Raw genomic sequence first — 24844 nt, forward strand, 5'->3', positions numbered from 1 at the left:
CAGCCCTGCCTGCTATACTGTACCTCTGCATCCACACCTATGAGTACAACCCTTCTCATTCACAAGTGTTTCTGTAAACTGCTGCTCACTACCTCCCCGAAGTCCTCCAGTACTGCTATTTCAGCAATACCAAACAGGAAATGTACAAGTGAGAAATGAGACTTGAGGGATAAAGTGAGCAGAAGGGAAAAATACAGAAATGCTTTCAGTACTGCAAATAACACATTTGCTTGTTTTGAGGGTATTTTTAACTTAAGGATTATTTATGTATTTGAATAGTATTGCACTACTGACATTTTTCATCTGAATTTTAAACAAAACCCAACAGAACAGAGTAAACCTACCCCGAGCCTCCCTGACATGTTATGGGCAGAAAGTTAGGATGATGAGAGGAACAGTACTAAATTAATAGACATGAAATAATTTAAAAGTAAGATTGTCATCTGTCAATGGTCTCAAAGAGAAACAAGAAAGAAAGAATAACACTTTCAATAGCAGAGTATGATAATAAGGAACAGCCTAACATCAAGATTTTCGATCAAGATTTAGTTTGACAGTTAAAGCAGTGAGACAAATTGAAGATGTCACCAAGAACACTGTAGCAACCTGACCTGTTCATGCCAGCTTAAACCTGAAGGCAGCACTCGGTGCTGAAGGGTGGCTCCTCGTAGTCCAACAGCAACCAGAAATTCCTGCACAACAATGTTGGATGACTTGGCTTACATGAAACACATGTAACTATGTCACATCTAGATTATGAAACAGTGTCATCCTTCTGCTCCCAAAAATCTCCTGGTGTCTAGAAAAACCCTGCTTCCCAATACAGAAACCCTGGATAATACAGTATCATCCTTTTTGCAACAGGATAGTTTAGAAATGGCAGCTTTGTGGTGGCAGTAGGAAGGAAGGCTGCCTCTACATTCACTCTGGGATTCAGCATAAATTACCAGGAGTAGCAACCCAATGTAGTTCACATGTGAGACAGTTGAACCCCCGTAACATTTTGCTGGTCTACAGAACCCTTCTTTAGACAACTCAACCAACCTGTTTGACACCACTATGCCAGCTAAGAGGTCATCCTTCAGCCACACTAATGAATACTACTGTCATTTACCAGTGCCATTCCAAATAGGTAAGCAAGGGCTGCCTATTAGATGACACTGCTAGTTAACTGCAGTGTAACTCTATATTTGGTCTTGCCCATTTTGACACCAGAGAAAATCAACAAAAATAAAAAAGGTCAACTGTCCAAAAAATGCATTTAGTAAAGAAACAGTGTGATTGGCAAAGTGAAGCATTGGAAGAATTAGTAAATTAAGCTGCTGCTTAATTTTTGTAATCCACCCAAAAGTTTCTAACAGAAAATTATAGTTTGAAAATGAATGTCTCAGAACTATATGGTTTCTTCATCTATAACCTTTCTAACTCCATGTCTAGATGCTTTCATACAAACTGAGATAACTATAATTTATAAAAGTACAAATAACACAAACCTTTGTATTGCTCTCTATTTTATCTGATTGGATTTTGACTGCAACAGTCAGCATACTTGGACTATCCACTCCTACACCATCTGAAGTAGTCCTACTAAGACCATCTTCTTCAGAAAAACAAATAGTAGGCTCTAACCAATGGGGACGTATTGTGCTGGGCAGTCGTACTTCAGAGGAAGGGACGACTCCATCTACTAAACCTGCAGAGAGATTTTGGAATGAATTACCAAAGCTGTTACTGATGAAGTGTTACAGAAAATGGTTTTTGTGCTTAATGCCTAAAAAGTTATTTTAATTACCAAAGTTAGTCACGCACGCTGACAACCAAAAACTGTGAAGGGAAGGTTATGGGTGATCCAATATTTAAAACCAGGGTTCTAGCTATAATCTTCAATGTCACTACTAGAGATTGCCTTTTTTTATGTGCCCAAAAAAATGGCAAAGTTGAAATAACAGACAGAAATCTCCTACAGATTACATGGAGAGATAGGAACATGTATCTCCTCTTTGTTTTATGAGATAGTGCCAGGCTAACTTCTAAACACACAATAACTAAGCCTTGCACTGAAACATGACTACCACTGATCCAGAGGTATCTGAGGGGGAAACCTTAAAAGGTTTAACTACATGGGGGTTTCCAGACATACACAAACTACACAGTCACCTGTGGACTACAACTAACTACTCAGGAAAACACAGCAGCCACTGATAACCCATAGCTTTTTTAATTAAACAACCAGTAACATGTAGGAAGTGTGTATTGTCATGGTAAAGAATAGACTGTACAGCTAATTTGCCAGAGGATCACAATATCTCTAAAGACCAGCAGTTGTCAAGCAAAGTTAGAGCTAAACTGTAACTAAATATAGTTATCATGAAGTTGCATTACTGTAGCATTTAGAAACATTAGCCATAAATTATATCTATTGTGCCAAATGATACACTATGAGAGAAAAGAGAAAAAAATACAGCCTTTTTCCTAAAAGGCTTCAAGCTTATTTCATTTCAAATTTAGTCCCAAAGACACCTAAATCTCACCCCTACCTTGATGATATAAGTTGAGGCTGCTAGAATGGAGACAGACATAGTGTCTGTCCTCAAAGCCTTCATATTTAGTCACACTGAAGAGGGAGCCACTGTTGAACTCAACCCAAAATTCGCCGTACTTTCCTTCGAGTGTATTTCCATCATCCTCCTGAAGGAAGAATAGAAATGATGAAATTATTGTTTGCTCACAGTTTGCAGCACTTAGACAGTCTAAACTAATACAACACTTGCTACCAATACATGTTTTCCTGCTTGCATTTCATTATTCTCATGTGAAGCAAAGCAAACAGAATTTGCAAAATACTGTGTTGCATTACTGCCTAGTTATAGTAGTATAAAGATTACAGAATTACTGTTAACAACACTAGCTCCTTCCAGATAAGTACATACAGCATGAAAGGGATCCATGGTCAAAACAAGAAAAAACTTGTTCCAGCCCCAGTGCCTCACCTTCACATCTGTGAATACTGACACTAATCCATGTGTCACATTTAGCAGAACAGACAGAAAGCTTTGTGAGTTCTTATTCTGCGAGTCAAGCTTTTTCCTTCTGCGTGAACGATAGTTTGGATCAACAGTGGAATAATATTGCAGTGTTTCTTCCTCAGATCCACTTTCATCATCTAATAGATAAAACGGAGAACAACTCATTCTCTAGCTAGTACACATATCATGCCAATAACTCACTGTTTCTCCATTGGTAATGCAATTCAATTTCACACTTATTTTACTCAATTAAACAGCAATCTACCTTTTTTTTGTCTTGGTTTAAGTTCTCATAAGTTTACAAAATCTTTCCACTAACAGCTTAATCACTTCAGCCAATTATGCTTCTAAAACACTATAGTTCTAGATGATTTATTAAGTGTATTACCATAATGAACTGCAGATTTAAATTGACTAAAGCTGTCTTTACTGAAAGTGTTGATGAGCTGGCTGGCCACAGAGAGTCCAACACCATAAGAAAGGTTTTCAAATGTTTCTACAGGAGATGGAGCTGTGGGTTCCCACAATAATAAATCATTGCTGATCCTAGGAAGAAATACATTATCATTACACAAAATACGTGTCTGTATTCCCACTCTGTATTAAGTCAGTCAAGCATAATTCCTTTGCAGACTTTATGTAACAGATTCCAGATTCCATAAACAAGATAGAGAAAATAAAGTTCAAGAGCACAAGAAACAATAATATATACATGAGCAAAAGCAAAAAATAATGGAAGTAACTTTTATTCTGTAATTATGGTAGGCACATATCCAAGTCTAACACACGATAGTGACACAAAATCCTCTATAACTAGATATCTATTAGCTCAGTAGGTTGGAGGGGGAGTTGAGAAACCCCTATTTTGATCACATCAATTCTCAACTAAGTTGCAGGAAATATTCATTCTTTTGGTTTCAATGAGTGTGTCTGTCAGGGTAAAGACAGATGTGACATTCAGTACAGAAGTATTACAACAAAATATTCAGTGGAAGGTTCTGCCTTGCCACTTTGGAAGTGAAAATACTCTGGAAGTAAAGTAATACCTATCACAGACTAAAATAGATCAGCATCTCTCTTGCATATTGCATAGCATAGTACCAATCTAGTAGTATTTTGTTGGTTTTTGGACAGCAAACTAACAGAAATAAACAGTGAACACCCATCTGTAAGCTGGGTTCGCTTTCTCTACATTTTTATAAACTTTTGCAAGGCTTACAAAATTGGGTTAGGGTTTTTTCTCTGACTGCCTTGCAAATTCTAGATTTTTAGATAGAAAGAATAAAATTGAGCACAACTGTTTTTGAAGTATAATGATCTGTTTAAAGAAGAGATCAGAAAGATTAGAGCAAAATGAAACATTGCACAGGGATCTGAACAAAGTATTCACCGAGAGCTAAAGACTACTTAGCTTCACCCTTTCTTCACAAAATCTGCCAAACACTTTTTAGCAGACAGCTGCCATGGCACGAATCAGACGCATGACACAACGGTGTCATATGAGCTTGGAAAAATATTTATATAGCACTTTATGGTTTTATATAAACTATACAAATGAGTTCCTGCTATACCTGCTTAGACAATTGTTTTTGTCAACAGTGAACACAGAACTGAATGTACAGGTCATGATAACCAAGCAAAACAATTATACTTGCCTGTTGTAAAGTTTTTCGTAAAAGCTTTTGTTTGGTAATGTTAAGTGAATGTTTGGTAACATGAGTTCCAGTACATAATGAGAATTGCTAATTGTTTTATCCTGAAACTCAGTCATTTCAACTACATCTCCTGGCATCACCATCTGAAAGAAAAAAGAAAAAAATTCTTAAGTGTAAAAAAAAAAAAAAAAAAGAAAAAACCTCAAACCAAAACAAAACCAAAAGTGGAAACCAGAAGTTGCATATAAAGTAGCGAGAATGTACTCTCACTATATTTTGTCTATCATAAGCACAAAGAAGTAACAAAACTTTATAGTACCTCTTCATTTTCAAACATGACCCTACGAGAAGAAAAAGGAGAAGGCTCTGGTCTTCTAATATCACAGACATCCTTCAAAGAATGAGACCCTCCTTCTTCTTCCTCTTGAAAGTTATTATCACCTTCTTCCTCCTCAGCTGCTATCCTTTCCAGAATAGAGTGCACAGCCAGAGGGTTTATTTTCAATACAATCCTGACATTGGAGAAGTTATGCAGAACAAGCCATTAGAGATGCTTATAATGTTTATATTTATGCTTTGTCACATGTCCCCTAGTTCTACTGGCTTGCCATTAAATACACCCAGACTAAATAGCTCAAAAGTCCAGGGACTTTTTTATTAGATAATAACATATTTTATTACCCAAAGCAATACTACTAAGAAAAAAAACTAACTTATACACACAAATGCACATGGAAAAGGTACCATCAGGTGAAAGAAAATGTTAAGCATCTGCTTTTTTCAACTCCATCACGTGACCATATAGGTAAGCTAAGAAAAACCCAGCACTCTCCCAAAATAATGCTTGTTTCACTAGACCATTAACAGCCATTAAGAAATGCTGTACTGCATGGTGTAGCTTATTACATGTAAATACTGTTAGAGAAAAATTTATTTGTGCCATTATAAAAGAAAAAATGTCCATATAAACTTGCAGTCAGAAAGCCACTAAATTTTGTGGCAAAAAATGTACACAGCAAATTCTGTAGCAAATCTAAAATTGCCTCTTTAAACATATTATTACACAATTCAGCTGCCTGATCCTTCACTTCAGTAAGTCTACAGTACTGTATTGCCTTGCATATGATATAAGCTGCAATAATTCAGTCATAATACAATTATTCTTACTATTCTTATGGCTTATATTATTTTGAGGCAAAATTCAATTAGGATGGGTTGTTTGGTATTCAGCCATGAACACAGCAGAAAAGGTAAAGTAAAACAAAAAAAAGAGAAAAAGTCTCAAGTCTCTAATCATTTACCAAACTTTCACTGAAATTTACTCAAGTCCATGCAGAAGCCATTATACATTAAAAACCATATTGCATTATTATAAGCATAGAATTTTCAGGGGGGTTTTTTAATAAATTCTTGGGGTCTTTTCAATAGTTACATGCTCTTTCTTTGCAAATTATTTTCAAGCATTTACCACACAGGCATTCTGGATTAAAATTAGAAAAACAGTGCTTCATAAAAATCTAATCAATCCACATTAAAAACTTGAAACTTTATTTTACCGAGGCCAGTCAAAATTGTCTGATGATGATGTTACATCTCCATCTGTGCCACCAGACACTTGAAAAAATTTTACTGGTGTTTCTGCATTATCTTCTTCAAACGAACCTGAATAGAACAGAGATTTTTTAGAAATTAACAGAGGAATGACAACTGCTAACTTCAGGTTAGCCACTCCTCAGGTTGGAGTCTAACAAGACTAACTAGTCAATGCTACTTACTAAGCTACTTAGGCAAATTTTGTCGTCTCTTCTCCCAAAAAATTAATGTTAACTTTTAGAAACAAAAATTATTTCACATTATTTTCTAGTTAGAAAATCGGACGCTTCTAATGCATAGATATCTTCATTTACATTTATAGCATCACTATATTTTGCCACAGCCCTGAATAAGTACACAAAATGAGACAGCAGAGAAGATTGCAAATATAAACCAGTCTCATAGATTTATTACTTTGAAAGATACTAGAGGCATGAAATTATTAAAGTTTTTCAACGATAGTTATTTAGGGAATCAATCTCGGCATCATGGCACTATTAGGGTTGGAAAGGACCTCTGGATATGATCCAGCCCAACCCTCTGCCAAGGCAGGATTCACCTAGAGCAGGTTACACATCCAAGGTGGGTTCTGAATGTCTCCAGACAGGGAGACTCCATGACCTCCCTGGGCACCTGTTCCAGTCTCAGCCACCCTCAATGTATAGAAGTTCATCCTCATGTTAATGTGAAACTTCTTGTGTTTCAGTTTATGGCCACTGCTCCTCATGCTGTCACTGGGCACCACTGAAAAGAGCCTATCACCATCCTTTTGGTACATGTCTCTGAGATATATATACATTTATGAGATCCCCTCTCAGTCTTCTCATTTCCAGACTGAACAGGCCCAGCTCCCGCAGCCTCTCAACATATGAGAGATGCTCCAGACTGCTCATTATCTTTGTGGACTCTGCTGGACCCACTCCAGTAGCTCCTTGTCTTTCTTGTACTGAGGAGCCCAGAACTGGACACAGCACTGTAGATGTGGTTTCACTAGCCCCAAGTAGAGGGGAAGGATCACCTCCCTTGATATCTACTCCAAAATTCAGGTGGAAAGATACTCCCTGAGTTACTTCATATGAGACGAGCTTTCTCTCAACTACATAGTACATAGGAAAATAAAAAAGGACTTTTGAATATAATGTTAACATTCTTACCCGTTAGCTCTTTAAAGGTAAGCTCTAATTTAACTTGTTCTGGAGTTGACCCTCCTATAAATTCAGTTTTAAATTCCAGATCTGTATATTCAAGATGAAGAATCTCCTTCTGAAGTGATTTCTTAAACCATGGTCCTCTTTCCTGATCTGACCGTAGATCAGGTATTGGGAAACGAACAGAGAGATTTAATGCTGGGGCAGTGACTTGAACTGAAATTCTACAGTTTGCAGGAGCATGTGAATCATCCAGAAAAACTTCAGTAAATGCTTTATGCTGAAAAAACACAAACAACAAAAGACAAAACACAAACCAGAGTGAATAAAAAAAATCTAAATTAGAGAAAATAGCATTGAAAGTGACTACGGAGAAAGCTTTTGATGATGTAATATCTAAACATGAAAAAGATTATTTATATAATGCAGGAAAAACACATTAAGACCAACTGCTGTTGCTCTCAGGATATTTTTCTATTATTGGTGTTGTAGAGATTCTACTTAGAAGTGAAGTATTTCCAGAGATTAGCAATCTTGCAAAAAATCTGTTACTTTTACAATTTTTTTTCCTCTTAAATTGGAGAGTGAGAGTACTGAACAATACTCAGCTGCAATTAGGAAATACCGTGTCTCAGACACTTTTTTAAAAATTGCTGCTCTTGAAAAAGTAGGAATTACTATCGTGTATTTGTCCCTTTCAGGAAGCCATAGTGTCCAGCTCCTATCACTTTCATGTCCTTCAAATCCTCCCCTTTTTGTTGATCATTGAAAAGAATCAAATTCACAAGACAATTATAGAAATGATTGATGTCTTACAATTTTTTTAAATAAGGATTCTCCTAAATAATTTTGAAGGCTGATTTTTCTGTAATCAGTCAATGCAGCAATAAAATTACATGAAAGTTTCTGTTGCTGTGCAGAAAATCAATTAATTGCATTAATTATTCCTCAAGTATTTTAAGAAAAGTCATCATGCTTAATGCTATGGTAACAACCCAAACCAAGAAAAATAAGCTTCAGCTTCTTCTTTCTGTTGGTCCCAAATCACTAGAATGCAATGCATATGCTCCCCATTCTCCCTGTCACCTACCCCAAAAGCAGGTTATGCACAGCAGAGGCAACTGGGCTCATTTTGACAACTGAAGATTTCAACATAGAAGTGGAATTGTTAGCAACACTTTATATCAGCTGCTGGAGAGCATGATGGGACAGATTAGGGATGAGAAGTCAGTCAAGATTCCTGTTTTTTGCCCAGTTCTCCCCGCTTCGAGAAGCTGAGAACTTATGGAGTTTGTGAAGCATCTACCACTATCTTTAGGTCTGTTATCAAGTACACAATCACTGAATGTAAAATGAGACTGTGTCAGATGGCTACAGTTCTGTGTCAGAAGTTGGAAAAAAACCAAAAAAACCCCAGTCAACCAACCAACCAAAAAAACCTTTCACACTTAAAGAAACACCTCAGCCACCACAAATCAATCCGAAGTAGCAATCTCAGGGTTATTGCTGCCCTGCCTTCCTCCTGTAAAAAACCCCAGCAAGTTTATTAATCAATTTCATTTTGAACTTACCAGACTTATGTGCTTATTGTAAGAAGCATACATGTGAGATGCCATCATCTCCACTGTAGTCAGTTTCTGGGGTTGAAGTAAGGAATTTAATCTGTCTACAATACTAATATCCAGCTCACAAAACACTGGACTTAACTTTATTTGTAATTCTGCTTTCTGTGGAACAGAACTGAGTCTCCCTTGACTACCCTGAAAAGAAAGAGAAAAAGCACTAAAATCTTCAACACAACACAGTGAAACAAATCATAATAAGTTAGAGTTAAGAACTCTCTGTTGTACAGTTAGATTCCTATTCAAATAAACCAAATTAGACAAAGGTTATTATACAGAAACTTGGTCTTTTTAATCTCCCACCTTACCTGAGGTCCTCTATTATCTAAATGCTTATAATGCAGCTGAAGGCATGGCATAGAATGAGAATCATTTCTTTCTTCAGAATGAAATGTCAGCAGCTTCAGAAAAAAAAATTAAAAATACTTAGTAAATAAGAAGGAAAGAGTTGCCACAGGAAAATATACTTATGACATTTTTACCTAGGACAGACAGGTAACCCCACACTGAAGTCAGCAAACAGAGCCCCAGCTCAACCGTTTACTCAATCCACATATTCAGCTCCCTTACTGGATGCTTCTGACCATTAAAACAGCTGGAAGAATAATCACCACCCCAAGAAACCTTTGCATTGCTCAACTCCATTGCTTAGTTCTGGAAAACATTTACTCTAATATCCAAACCCTGTTAAGCAAGGAAGACAAGTAATTAACAAAGTTTGGCTACTTGGTGCTGTTCCTGTCAGGTATGACAGAAGCTGGGTTCACTATTTGAGCTCAGAACTAAAATGTAAATTTTATCTTAAAACTGTAACATACTTAAAAAGCAAAAAACTATTAAGAAACATTTAAATTACAATCATTTTAAAATCTGGCATTCTCAGTTATACAATTAACATTTCTTTTTTATGGACCTCCCTTTATTTTTTACATACCTCTGTATAGTGAGGCTGCATGGAATGAGAGTCAGTAGAAAAAAGGCATTCCAGGAACTCCATATTTCCAATGGATAAGTCAGTACTAAAACTTCGAGAGGCAGTCCTTTGTCTTTGTTCATAAGACACTTTGATGCCAGTACCTATAAACCTGAATTATTAAAATTATGAATTATTAGAAGTAGCATAAACAATAACAATTATGAAAAGTCATGACTTAAGTATGTAAAAAAAGGATCACTACAATCCTTTTAAAATCATTTAAAGCTCTGTAATTTCTCCAAAACTATGAAAATATCTAATTATTACAGATTTAGCAATAAAGACAATGGAGCTCATGTTACACATCAACAATGGTCAGCATAGAGAAATTTGTAAAGCACATTTTAGACATCTAACCTGAGGTGCAATTCACATAAAACTAGCATCCTTAGATTGACAAAGAAAAAGTCAAATGTCTCACAAAGTCTAAATTACATACATAGGGTAAAAAGAGGGATATACACTCTTAAATATTTTACTTCATACACTGTACTGGGATGGTAAAAACTTCTGCAAAGGAAAGACTGTTGCCTGACTTTATTATCTTGTTCACACTTAGCCTTTATCCCTACTGATACAATATTTTGCACTAAGTAAAACCCTAAGCTCCTTCAAGCAGTAATCACTATATTGGGATAAAAATAGTCCAGTAAATCACAGCTATTTCTAAAGAAATAATTTACTTAATGATTCTTGACTCTTTAGACTTCTGTCATAGAAACTGTACCTAATTTAATTCATCTATTAAAAAGCTAGGTGATTTTAATGTTTATTCTCTTTTCTTCTTCTGTTTTAATTTAAAAAAAAGAAAAGTCTTGGACAACGGATGTCAAAATTCAAGACTATTTTGAAATTAATAAAGAAGTCTAATGCAATTCAAATATTAAGTTACACAATTCCTACGGAAATAAACTTACTTTATTCAACTTTACTTAAAATATATTTTTGTTAATTATATTTATTAATAAGCAAAGTTATACCTAAGGTGATCATGAGAACAAGCTTCTGCAAATACTTCTCGGAAGGACAGAAAATCTTCTGTTGAAAACTTAACTGGCTCAATCTTTTCTATTCGGGCAAAGAAATCCCGAGCCATTGGTGTCAATGGGTTAAGGTTCAGTGAACTTTCAGGAGGGGGTAAAGGGTCAATATGAAGTACAGACACTGAGAAAGTTCCAACTGCCAGTCTAAAAAGTAGCTCAGGTCTGGATTCATCCACAGAAACAGATCTGGATGGAATAGCTGAAATACAAAATTAAGTTCACGTAATTTTTCAGCAATAATACATTTATAAAATCATCTTACTTTTGATTTTCATTTCTTTTTACCAAGTTGCTGCATAACAATTCATTTTCGTAATTATCTAGGGAGAACTACCTATCTGTTGTTACTTACATGTCCTTCTTAAGGAAGTCTGGTGAACCATATTGGCTGTTAGTGAAGAACCTCTTGCAGGCTGTAATTCTTGTTTGTTACGATCAAGAAAATCACCCCAAGTCGGTTGCAGCTGAAACAAAAATATATATGACCTTAAATTTGCAAAGAGTTGTTAGACATTAGATCAAACATGAATAATAAGGTAAATGAACAAAAAACTCCAACATGCATAAACCAACAATAAACAATCAACAATCAGTTCATGGAGAATTAATGCTCAACTTATCAATGTAGACATGCTTTACTTTGGGGTACACTTTTTAATTCCATGAGCATCTATACCCACACATTTTTAAAGCTGAAATTGCACTCCCCATGAGCATATAATGTCTAGTTCCACAACTATTCTCCACGGTTTTCATTAAGGAAAACATTAGGTACACAACAGATTTGGGAAAGATGGTCATTAACAACAGCGCAGTTTTTAAGTTGTTCGAGGAAAAATTTAATACAACAATTTCATACAACATTGCCTGTGTAATCTCTATTAAAAGAAAACCAGGTGGCAAACATGCAGTAATTAAAAAGAAAATAAATCATAATGCATCCTATATAAGCTTCAAGACATTTGAAAACACATTTCCTAGCTTAGTAGGCAAATAAATGAGAATAATTACAATATCATTTCCATAGCAGAAAAGGAATACTATCAGCTGTAAACATTTCAACTGTTCTAGAATTTTGCAACAGTTCCTGATGTTGTAAAGAATGCAGCAATTATGCAACAGTTCCTGACAGAAGTGTTAATTTCTAAAAGATTCCAAATGCAGTTAATACTATACCACTGTAGTGCTCAGTGGAGATCCTGCTGGCGTAGTTGTGTATGTACTAGTTAAAGACAAGTCTAGATCCATCGTTGGAGGGTCTCCAAGAGGTGGAAGAGAAGAAAGGCTGTGAGACATGTCCATTTCAGCCATTGAGAAGAAAACTTCTTCCTCTAATAAAAATCACAGATAGAAAAGAGTTATTTTCTAATTAAAAAAATAACTTTACTTCTAACAGAAATGAATTCCTAAGTCCAGAAATCTAACTGCTAGACAGAATAACCAGCTAAATACATCATTTACAAAAGTTCCAAGTTTTCTTGACATGAGACTAGTACTGTCTATGAAGAGATTTAAATAAAAATCAAAAGGCAAAAAACTCACTAATATTATATCAGTTAAATATCTCATTTTCATATTCAAGTTGGTATCATTTCTATAAATTCACACATTCTCATTTGATTTTGACAAATCAAAGTATTTCACATTAAAAATAGCTAGCAAAAAAGTATTCACATAAAATCAGACAAACACAAGTATTATTCTAAATGTAATTTCCTCAACCACGCATTTGAAAAGGTGTTACACTGTGGTTTTTTTAGCATGTTGCACATTATCATTAACTGAACAGTTTTAATGAAATACTGAATCAAGTCTACCCTGATACCTAAACTAGTTGCTAATTTTTTACTGAACTTTACAATTAATGGCATATTGTTACATTATGTCAAAGTTATTTTAATACATAAATTGGTAAGATTAAAAGATGAACAATCAATTTAAACAATCTTAACAACAGGTTATTTGCTATTTTGCATCATCTTTTATACTTGCCACGACTAGAAGGCGTTCTGGCACTCTCTGTCTCATAGAAGCTTTGTTCAGATGATGCTCCTGCAGATAAAGACTCTTTTCTTAAATAACGTTTCAACTCCATCTGAATCCGATACTCATCCTCCTGTTGCATTGGCCGGTTCTTCCTATCTTTATTTGACAATTCTATCCTGCTTAGACTCTCTAGATTCAAAAAAAGGACAGAAATCCTACTGTAATTTCCTTAACAGTATCCCTAAAAAAATTCAAAAATTAATCTGAAAATGAATCCTTTTTGTATATATATGCATCCGTATTTATATATACATCTGTTATATATCAGATGTGTATATTTGTGCATTTTGTTGGTTTGAAGGTTTTACTTGTTCAGAACAGATTATTTTCTCCCTAACTTCATTAACTTCACATCTAATGAAAATATTTCAAGGTTATATATGCAGTGTGTTGGCTTATATTATGCATACATTTCTCTTCTCAGTCAGGATTAGGGACTAAGGCCTCTTAAAGGTTCTACTATTAAGGAATTATTAAAATTTCAGGTTTGAAGATGACACACATGGGAAACTGTATGTAATGCTCCTCCAATTGTCCAAAAACAATTAACATGTCCAATAAAACAAGTATATCAGTATTACAAGAATATTAAGCACCTACCCAGGATATGACAAATCTTTCAAAAAGATTAGCTACCCTAGCAAGTGTCGTTACATAAAATAGATGAGGGGAACAAACCAAAATACTCTCATACTTCTACTGCAGTAGTTGAAACACTGCTCTTAAATCTTCACAAATACAGACCAACAAACTCATCTACTGTCTGTTCTATATTTTCTGTGCCTGTCACTAAAACATAGGACAGAGAACCTAAGTTCCTCTTGTGAAACAGAAGCTACAAGAACCAGAATTGGTTTGGTCTCCTAATTTTCTTCACCTAGTGTGGATGCTAAAAAGCAGGAGCAGAGGAATTTTCCAGCTGCTGAAGCATTTGTGAAGTTTTTCCTTTCTCATGCTTTAGCTGAGAAACAGTGAAAGACCGTTCTGTAAACTAACTCTTTATCTTGCACCTGGCAAGGTCTTGTTTTATCTTAGAAAATATTTTGAAATAGGTGTTATAGCTTTCAGCCAATCACTCTGGGAGGTGTAGGGTCAAGCACCCAATAATGTAATTTCTCTTTTGAGATCCATGCTATAAAAAGATGGGTTTTGGCATTAAAGGGTCGGCTTCGACCATATTTCTCTGACCTGGAGTCATGTCGTTTTTTGCCGTCCCTGTGCGCAACAGTGACAACCTACAATTTCCTCATTTCTTGTACTATTATACAGTCATGTGTCAAGCCTTATTTGTTGGGGTTTTTATTGCTAGATGTACAATTTGCCACTGAAGACAATAAATTGATCACAGTCCTAACTCACAGCAGCTACAGAACATTTTATTGATATCAGATAAAAACTCATAGTAATGTACCACCACAATTTTTTTTCAACTGAGGAAACTTGTTTATCTTGCAAAGATTATTTTTTGTTTCTTTTAATACATATTTAACTTCTACAGAATGCTCACTTGCCTGGTCCTGCAATAGCTGCTACCATGTCCAATAGAAGATGAACCTGCCTTGGCGACAGAAACAGATGTATAGAATCTACTTGTCCATCTATATCCAACTAAAAAGAAAAGGAAAGAACACTGTCAAGAACACTCAAGGAACTTTTCTTTACATGACTTGAATCAATTATTTGGATGAATCAATTATTTGGATAATAGATTTTTATGCTGGAAAGAATACAGTCATTCCATCAGTATCTTCATCTTCTATAAAACAGCCAGAAACTTAATTTTCTGTTTCTTCCAACTGGTAGTTTGGCAGGATAGATGCAGATGTGTCATTGACTATTAGCTTAAAATAAATACACGATCTCATAACAGAAAAAATCAAGAATTCTATTAATCTGCTAATTGTTTTTTTTTTCCTTTAATAATTACCAAAGCAATAAAAAACATAGTTTTACTTACTAATTATGAGATATTCAAGTAAGCACCTTCTGAAATAGACCTTAAAACTATAAAGGTCTTCTGTTTAGTATATTTATACTTTTGAAATTGGCAGCATTTCTCTATTTCACACGAAGAAAAATATTATTTTACTTTTCAAGGACTCAGCTGAATAAACAAGAACAGTTAAAGATTGACTAGAAATTGCTGGATGTAAAAAAAACCTCTTCTCTACTGCAGTAAAAACTTTATGCTTTCCATAAAATATGGTACACTATACAAGACAGGTCAACAGCCGATTTAAAAAGTGGAGAGAAGGGGAATATATTACACAACTTTACCTATATACTCACTTCTTTAGAAAAAATAGGGCTTTATTTTCAACTGCTTTGCTTCCTGTATCTTTATGTAAAAGTCAAATAAAATATTAATTTTACTAGTAGCATTTAAATATGGCATTTTTATTTGATTTACTATAGATTTCAACATAAAAATTTAGAAGTGGAAATGTTTGTGTTTTATAATGCTGCAGTCTAATCAATAATTTACAATTTACTTGTATTGTTGTAGAAAGTTATACCCTTTTAAAACCAAAGTGATTTTAAGCAACCACCAGTTAAACATTCCAAACTTATGTGGGCAAATCAGTCATAGTTCTACAAGAAAAAAAAAAAAAAAAAAAAAAAAAAAAAAAAAAAAAAAAAAAAAAAAAAAAAAAAAAAAAAAAAAAAAAGAATAGTAGCAAGAGATTCATGAAAATAGAGTAACTTTCTCAGAAGTAATACCAATACATAAATTCACAGAACAGAATCAGAGAGTCATTAAGGTTGGAAAAGACTTCTAAGACCATCAAGACCAACCTTCAACTGAAAACCACCATGTCTACTAAACCATATCAAAGTGTCACATCTACTTGTTTTTTGAACACTTAAATTCAGTCTCTCTCTAACATACAGAAATTCTCATTTAACAGATTTCAGTGTGCCCTGACTCACCTGGCTACCATGAAGATGTCTTTTTAGACATTCTTATTTGTTTAGAATGTAAAGAATCTACATAATGACTAAAGTGATTCTGCTCCCTTGAGAATCCTACACCTTTTTCATATGTAATAGAAGAAAAAAATCCTACAGAACTACTCATTTAGTTAAAGACCAGGAAAGCATGACTAACCTTAGCTCCAGGAAGGACTTCATTTTGCTTTAATGTTAGGCTTAACTCCATTCTACCAATCAGCTTACAGATCTGTACAGGGTCAGAAGGAGTAATTTCTGGCAAGCTTCTTGTTAGTTGTGGATGGGGTTCATAAATGATTTTTGGATTCCAGCTAGGTGAAAGCTTTGGTTCAGTTGCCTTAAAAAGTTACAGATAAAGGAATAAGAATGTATCCCATTTCTTAAGAAAAAAAAGCAAAACACAAGCATTTCAAATAAGCCTATCACACAAATAATCATTTTACAAACTAAAAATTTGACAATGACATTAAAAACATGTATTGATAATTGTGAAGAAACAAAGCACATAGAACGAGAAGCATTAGGCTTTTGGAAAAAGAAGAGCAAGTTTCCACAGAACAGTGAATTGCAGGGTTCTTAAATTTCTAGTTCCTAAAGTTGCAACCAGTACAATACATCCTAACTGCTACTCAGTCCTAAAGTCCATTTCCTTGCCTCTCCTCAAAATCAACAGGAACTGATTATAAAACTTACCAAACACAGATTCAAGTACAAGTTCAACTCCTGTACCCTTCAGAATTAATCTTATATATTAGTGTAACAATATATTCTTTCATCAATTTACATCCTTATATAATGTATTTATTTTTACCAGCTGTGTAGCTGAACACACTGGGGAGGACTTTGCTGATGCAGGAAACTCATCCCAAAAGAAAGAGACACCTGAGAGCTGCAGTAATTTGTGAGCAAAAGCTGTGGGCTGATGTACATTAATTCCGGAGCACTCATCTGCAGTTTCATCACAGTACATAGTTCTGGGAGACAAAAGAAAGGAAATAAACACAGTGGGTGCATGCAAATTGTTACTTCTCTTGTGCCTTTTAGCCTTTAAGTTTGTACATGGTCTCTCTCTTCGTACTAGTTACAGTGCTGCTCACTGTCATGAAAGGAGAACCCACCACTCTGTGGGAATTGGTGGAAATCTTAACTTTTCTATGGGACACCACAGGAAAACATGCTACCTGTGTGAACATACTTCAGAGAATACAACAACCTGAAGCTCATAAATGTTTAAAACCAAATATATTTCATTAGCAATTCTCAGTAAGCATCAATTTTATTCTATACTGATCTCAATACTTTCCAAGAAAGTATGATTACAGTCTCCCACAGGTTGAGAATAATCTACATTAAGAACATGTACAGTATTCATGTTCAAAGTAATTACAGAATTCACACGGGCTCTTTTAAAAGTCCACTTAAGACCTAAAATCTTTCAGAGTTTTGTTGGGTTTTTTTTTTCCAGGACTGTACCTTTTTTTCTGAAAACATTTAAAGTGCATTACTCGAAAGGGTCAGGTCCCTTTTCTAAATTGAAGAGATGGCCTGATTGGCCAACAATATACACTGGGTGTTGAACATCTGAGAAATGCTATTCATTAACTGTAGAAGTTGATGAAAACATTTTTGTGGGAAAAACCACAACTCTTCCAATTTAATGCTTAAATATCTTTAGTATAAACATGTTAAGTGGAATCTGAGTGAGGAAGATGCTCACTGGCATTATAAAAGAGATGCTCAAGAGCTAGTGTCTAACTGTATACTAAGAACATGTGTGCATGAGTATAATGTACTTTACAGGAAGTGGCAAAAAGTGCCTTAGGAAAAAAAACCATCCACAGATTTTAAAAAAAATGTTTACCTTTCAACTCTGATTTCAAGCGCTGTTCCACTTTTAGAGTTTTCCGGCACATGTTCTATTCGCAACACAGTATCTAAAAAGGTAACTTTCACCCTTCTTAGAACTTCAAAGAGAAAACAAAAAAATACAGTGTAGGCAATTAAGTCAAGATACTAAACAATTACTTTTGTAACCATATTAAAGAGCTTTGATTTTGTTTAAGTTCTCAATATTTATTTCAGTGAAAAGAATCAATTGAGTTTAATAAGGTAACAAGGCTTCAAAAGACAATACAAACACCTGTTAAATGACCGATATGTACATCCACAGCATACAACTGCTCTTTAAGGCTCAGATATTTGAGCAAGTGACAGCTCAAACCATGTTTTTCTGTAGCTCAGTGTGGATGATACTCAAAGAAAGTAACACCTTCATTGTACACCATGTCTGAACTATTAAACATTGCTGCAGCAGAACACTGCCTGGACTGAGTGATTCCATCTCGAGATGGGATTTTAAGTATTTCCCTCAGCTCAGACATTTCTGCACTAGGTTTTCCACCACATAATGTGGTCATAAGCCCTTAGTTTCTTTCACTTAGAAAAACCACCTCCTACAAAAACCAGTTTTTGAAGTACTTCTATCAACATGGTGTGATTATGGAGATGCATAAAACATAACAGGTCAGCTTTGGATAAAAACAGCTGAAAAAACATTCTCCATTTCTCCTTCAACAGCATCACTATTAGCAATTGATTAATTACACTGCCATCTCCAAAACTAAGATATGTCATCAATCCTTCAGGCACAGATTTAGCTGGATTTATTTTGGTGGAAACAAACACCAACTTGCCCTGAAACAGAGTTCAATCTGTCCACTGAGGGAAGTATACAAATATTTTAGTAGGTAAATGGGGCTTTTTTCCCCACTTCAAAAGCAAAATCAACTGTCCTGCCTTCCTCTTTAGATTTTACAAGCAATGCTAACAAGTGAAAATTTGTCAGGTAAGCTATGGAAATTGAGATGCCATTTTGTAAAACTGAGACACAACATAAACCAATTAAATCTCAGACATTAATTCAGATCTCAATAATTGATTCATACCTGTTTCAATAGTTTCTGCAAACTTCTCAAGTCCTTCAAAAGGCTGGGACCCTTCTCCTTGTTCATCTGTCAGTTTTTGGTTAAGACACTCTTTTGCAAGCTGCATACTACTGGTCATAAAACTTGACCAATACATGGGCTCAGATCCAGATGCTGTGGAGTAAAATAAGTCTTAATAAACTAAACTATGAACATTATGAAACTATAAAGACAAAACAGAGCAATACATTTGGCACACCCAGAAAAGAGTTTCAACAGCTTAGTAAGAAGTCATACTTAAAACCAAATTTAGTTACAATCTCTCATTATAGACTTTACTAATTTAAAATTAATGTAATCTATTTAGACGGCATTGGTAAGATTTTGGTATTTGAAAACTCAGTATAAACAAGATGAAATCAGGTAATCAACAGTGTAATCAATTTTCAGCAGTGGTTTAAGTAATTTAAACAATTAAATAATTTCTGGAGTTCTTTTACTATATTGGTATGTTTTTGAAGGCATAATTGGCAAAATGAAGTAAGTCCTATTTTTAAGAATTATTTCAAGGTTTCGTATTCCTCTTGAAACATATACATCGCCATGGAGAAACACTAAGCAAGGTTAAAGATGTTGTCTTAGCATATTAAAATGTGTTTTAAAAGCCTAACACAGACCTGACATAGTAAGTAAAATATAATAAAATCCAAGAGCACAGCAGGTGCTAAGCTGAACAAGTTTTTCATCAGCCAGATTAACTTAATTGACAGTGCATTCCTATCAGTTAATGCCAAGGCCATTCTGAGCAAATACTATTAAACTATGGATTAGAAAAGTTAATCAAATGCAACTAGCACACTCTAGTATAGGCAGACAAAAATAAAACTACAAATACAAACGTGTTAAATAGGCAAAACATTTCAGTTAAGCATTCAGGTCTGGAAACATCCATGTGGCTATAGATGTGTGATAAAACCAGCACCGTGGGGTTTTTTCTACACTGTTTGCTCTATTATAAAGCACTGTGCGTCAAAGAGAACTAATTGGATGCAAGTGAAGCAATAGTAGTTTCTTCCTAATACTACCATTCCTTCAAAAGCAATAATCTTACATCAGAAAGTAACATAGCTCAAAACTTAATTCCAGTTAAACAACTAAGGATGAAGTGTAGAGTACATGTAAGCAAATAAGTCATTTAAGGTAACTTGCAAAAGACAAGAAATAGGTTTTATGCATTTTTTTCTTCCTTATTTGTTTAAAAAAACGTTTTCTTCTATTTTCTCTATGCTACAAGAAGGAAACCAAACTAAAATCCTTCAGACATTCAAACAATTTTCACAACTAAAAATGCACTATGTGTTAAACAGAATTTATGGAAGTTTGATGACCAGTAAAAGTTTATCACGAGAGCAATCTAAACTAGATCAGTAACAAACATCTGGATACAGACAAGCTAGAAGAACTCAGACAATCCTCTCAGCATTATAATAGAAGGTAGTATTTCAGTCATTATTTCAGACTGTGATAGCAATTAAACTGCATTTGTTGTTCTCTAAATATACAAGAAGAGGCATCTTTTAGCCTAAAGTAGTCAAAGAAAGCCAGAAGCTCCATAACCTCCCTCCCAGTCCTACACTATGGTGTTGTCCTGCTGCCACCCAACAGCCAGCTACCAACGCTGCCTCACAGCACCGCGCAAACAACACCCAAAAACACCAGCTGCAAAAACTCCTTCCCACACTTCCATATCTATAGTTCTTAAACAGCTTGGAAGACATACAACAGTAGGAACATTATAAGCATTTTAAGTTATTTAACAGAGCAACAACTAATTGAGTTGACAACCAACTGACGCACACCTGAGAGTTTCTTTATTAATTCTCAATCATTAAGGTATGGAAACTAAATGACATTTTAAATAAGGCTAAGAATGGACTAAAGCGAGGGTAGACTTTTGACTCTGAAAAACTGTAAAGAATCTTCTTTTTTAAAATAAAAAAATAAGCCTACCAAGCCTTGGCCTTGGCCTGAAGACCATCTCTAATCCTTTTACTTCTAATGCACAGTTATCCTGCAGCAATGACCCCCACGGGACAGATAAAGAAATTGATTGGATAAATCCATCTGTGACTTCCAGAGGTGCATCAGCAGACTCCAGGATCTCATTAAGACACTAGAAGACAATAAAATTAAAATTAAAAATCACAATGTTTTTTAAAATCACATTCATAATTTTGCATCTAACAAATAAAACTCTTTGAGGCTACTAGAAAATTAATTACACTCCAACAAAAAAAAAAATAAGACACTTTCAAGTATTTCAATTCCATTGCAGTGTAATGCCATCCAAAGCAAAAATAGCTTTCAGAATAACACAGATTGCTCTGTGGTAGCTGCATAATCTGTATTTCTGCATTATACAAAAAAAAAAGTCTGCTAACTTACTCTGATAAATACTACAGTACTAACAAAAGTTAATCTGTTCTTTCTTTGGCAGTACTTGAAGAAAACTGTAAGCAGGCTGACAGTAAAAGCACAAAAAGTACTTGGTTTCTGTGATAGGAGTATTTCATAGCATGTAATTTCAGTGTAATGATTTCTCTGTGACAGTGGAACAATGGACCCAAACAATCCTCTCTTGCTGTGTAATATATTTGCCTTTTCTAAATCATGTCTTTTATAGTGGCATTATTAACACTGCTACCATCAAGTTGCCCAAACTATCAGACCAGTTCTAATGTAGTAACTTAGAATTTTCAAGTTTTCCACAATCCTTAGAAGACTCCCTTGTTTCTCTATATAGGTTTCATTACAACCATATAGATGAAACATATTCTTCACATTTATGCTAAAAAAGGGGAGTTCCTGCCTGTGCTTTGATTTAAAAATGCAGTTAAAACTGAAGTTCTTAGACAAGAAGTACCCAGGCTTTAATAAAACAAATCCCAATCCTATTCACATACCGAATTCATTAAGTGCGACTTTCCAATATAAACAGGACCTTACTAAAGACTGGGGTTGTAATAATAGGACATAGGACAGGATCTTCAACTGGCAAGAAAAAGTGTGGTTTTGACCTTCCTGAGTTGAACAAGGCCATTGACTTTACCTGAGAAAATGCGTAAGTTCGACATCACAACTTTTGAAAAAAATAAGGATTTAAAAGTTGTTTTCCATTTTAATTGTATTTAAAATGTTGCTCCAATTATACAGAAAAAATTAAAAACAAAGAAAATAAGTTTTCAGAAAATTACATTTTTAATTCTTATGTGTCCAGGACCAACTTTCCCATCGTATTAACTTGTTGCTCTCCTTATGCTCTTAATAACTTTGCTTTTAGCATTTTGTTTGCCTTGCATGTTCAGCTTTTCTAGTTTCTGTTCCAAAGTCCACTCAAGCAGCAGGAAAAGACATCAACTTTAAAGAAACAGAACCTGAACAGCCCTATTGGGAAATTAAAATTTTATAAAATAAATAATATAAAAGCTCAAACATATTTGAACTTATATTTAAGAATTATACATGTGGCAATAGCATAAGATAGGGCAAAAATAATTATTAGAGATGAAAACCGTATTTTAAAATACCACAGGTTCATTTAAATTACTTGAACAAATTTACAAAGTAATTTGCTATAGCAGAAAGTAAGCTAGCTACCATATTTTGAATAAATCTGACTCGGATGTCTTTTTGCTACCCATGTGCATGGTGATAAAAATAAGTGTATTTTAGTACACTGCTTATTATTTTGAAATAGAAATTTACTATCTAAAAGTAAAAAAATTGAAGTACTCTTGAGCTAAATTGCTTCATATGCCCATGCCAGCTGTTCCTAGAAGGAAGTAATTAGAGCATTCCAAGTGAAATTTTAAAACTGGAGCATAGCCTTCACATCAGGACTTATTTCCACATTATTGACCAACAGTCCACAAAAGTAGTATTTAATGTATACTAAAATTCAACTACAAACACCATGCATTACATTTTGATTCTTCTAAACAGCCCAGGCCCCAAAAGGCAAAGGCATTACATTAACAGCCCCAGGAATTCCTACATATATCTACAATCTAGAAACACACAACGTTAGCTAAAATATCTACAGTGCTGCGATGAAGAGAAGTATCCACAAAAATGGATACCATGTACAAAATCCAGTCATCCTGGTGATTCACTGAGAACAAGGTTACAATGACTAGGGGGAAAAAAGAGCTGTAGTACTTCCGCGAAATCTGCTTTTGCAATCTGTCATACATGCGAGTCACGTGCAGAGAACCTCAAACGCGACATTGTTTACAAGAGGAACAGAAAAATGCTGATCCACAAACGGGGAGGATCACCGAAGCATTACTGCATATTCACTTAATCACTGTGCATACGTGATGAACACTTCATTTAGTACCGCCCCGTAAATGCTTTGTTACAAAGTATTTTACACTTTAAATAGCATCACTTCGACTCGCAGAGCGCTCGATACCCACTAGAGGGCATAGCAACTCCACTAAAGCGAGGCAGCCTCACTGCAAGCCTGCCACAGAAAACAAGCTGCGGACACAGCCAGAAAAGAAGGAAACAAACCAGCGAACAACAAAGTCCACACTCAAACACTGATAACACTGATCATTTCCGCAAGCGTCCGTCCCCTACCACTTTCAAACATATTTTCACACAAACAACTGGAAAAGCATTACTTGAAAACTCACATATTGCGAAGTATTTTAAAATGTACCCTCTGTGGCCTAACACCAACCAGTACATACTCTAATAAAAATGTGTTTTGGAAAACAACAGAGCAAAGGACCTAGTTCATTATCTATGTTACGCTGGAAGTCAGTGACTGATATACTGCAGTGCTAAAGGCTCCTCATGACACACACTCGATTGACAGGTAGAATTCAGTGACATTGGCTTAAACCAATTAAACCTTTACAAAATATTACAAACACGGTAATCCAAAGGTCTGCCTTTACAGTAGGCTGGAAAGATACATATCTGCGTATAGACGCATACATGTAAAAAAACATACATGTGAGGACTGGAGCGTGACAGGCCACCTGCTAAGCAAACTCCAGCTAAAATCAGCTTTCTTTTTGTCAACAAGTACTTTCACCACTACAAGACTAGAGAACAGTCTTTAGAGATCTACACAGACTAAGGTCAGCATAATACTATCATTAAGAACCAAGATGTCTCCAAGACAAAGACAAAGCATAGGTACCACAGGGATTACTTTGTTTTCACCATCTCTAGTAGTCAGTAAAAATACTCCTCAGTAACTACAGGGATTTCTGGTAGTTTGGGCTACATTAGCTCATTTTCTCTGAAATAACAGCAGCTATTGCCTTCTTTTAGTTTTTGTTTCCTTTCTCATAATTAAAAATTATGCAATCGAAGCGTAGCTAGAAAAACATATCTGTAACAAATGTCCAGATTTTTTTTTTTTTTTCCTTAAGTGCTGGCATATCAAACAACAGTTCCCTGGAATAAATGCTAATTATGGTTATAACTTTTTGCATAAAGGAGGCTGGGTATTGAAAATACAGTGGGTGGCAGCCGGGGGCAGAGAATCAGCTGGTCCCTTAGACGCAGCAGGAGCCGAGGGGGTGAAGCGCCAGCATCTCTTACCCACTTATCCAGAGGGACCTGCGTCAAGGAGCCAGTGCCCTGGTAGAGATCCAGGCTGAGTTGTTCCAGGCTGAGCTTCTCCTGCAAGAAGTGGCCCAGGTACCTCTGCAGCAGGTACCTGCAGGCTCTCTTCTTGATAGACTCCGAGAAAGGCCACGGCATGGCGGCTGCACGCCGGGGGCCGCGAGGCCGGGCGGCAGGATGGGGCTGGGGCCGGGCGGCGGGCGGGGAGCGGAG

At 35.4% G+C, this 24844-nt stretch overlaps 2 protein-coding genes across 5 annotated transcripts in view; one reads left to right on the forward strand and one right to left on the reverse strand.

The window, feature by feature from the left end:
* Positions 1–24838, reverse strand: part of ATG2B (autophagy related 2B) — a 46870-nt gene extending 22032 nt beyond the window's left edge. Inside the window, exons 1-23 of one of the 3 annotated variants that reach the window (XM_017729048.1) lie at positions 24608–24838; positions 20996–21158; positions 19007–19159; positions 17923–18025; positions 16873–17035; positions 16219–16398; positions 14621–14717; positions 13056–13238; positions 12240–12394; positions 11416–11527; positions 11001–11262; positions 9979–10129; positions 9353–9445; positions 8994–9182; positions 7429–7702; positions 6238–6343; positions 5001–5193; positions 4682–4824; positions 3415–3572; positions 2991–3163; positions 2538–2685; positions 1494–1693; positions 612–692 (exon numbers count right to left, since the gene is read on the reverse strand). In XM_017729048.1, coding sequence (XP_017584537.1) covers positions 612–692; positions 1494–1693; positions 2538–2685; positions 2991–3163; positions 3415–3572; positions 4682–4824; positions 5001–5193; positions 6238–6343; positions 7429–7702; positions 8994–9182; positions 9353–9445; positions 9979–10129; positions 11001–11262; positions 11416–11527; positions 12240–12394; positions 13056–13238; positions 14621–14717; positions 16219–16398; positions 16873–17035; positions 17923–18025; positions 19007–19159; positions 20996–21158; positions 24608–24769 — 3642 coding nt within the window. In that variant the 5' untranslated portion in view covers positions 24770–24838. Of the gene's footprint in view, positions 1–611; positions 693–1493; positions 1694–2537; positions 2689–2990; positions 3164–3414; positions 3573–4681; positions 4825–5000; positions 5194–6237; positions 6344–7428; positions 7703–8993; positions 9183–9352; positions 9446–9978; positions 10130–11000; positions 11263–11415; positions 11528–12239; positions 12395–13055; positions 13239–14620; positions 14718–16218; positions 16399–16872; positions 17036–17922; positions 18026–19006; positions 19160–20995; positions 21159–24607 lie in introns of all 3 variants that reach the window. The other 2 variants (XM_008629740.2, XM_017729049.1) reach the window with 2 other exon arrangements.
* GSKIP (GSK3B interacting protein) overlaps positions 24633–24844 on the forward strand; it is a 4439-nt gene continuing 4227 nt past the window's right edge. Inside the window, exon 1 of one of the 2 annotated variants that reach the window (XM_017729050.1) lies at positions 24633–24721. The gene's annotated coding sequence lies outside the window, so the exon portion shown is untranslated. The remainder of the gene's footprint in view (positions 24722–24844) is intronic. The other variant, XM_017729051.1, reaches the window with a different exon arrangement.

The sequence above is a fragment of the Corvus brachyrhynchos genome, unplaced genomic scaffold, assembly GCF_000691975.1.
Source record: "Corvus brachyrhynchos isolate BGI_N302 unplaced genomic scaffold, ASM69197v1 scaffold1, whole genome shotgun sequence".
Lineage (NCBI taxonomy): Eukaryota > Metazoa > Chordata > Aves > Passeriformes > Corvidae > Corvus > Corvus brachyrhynchos.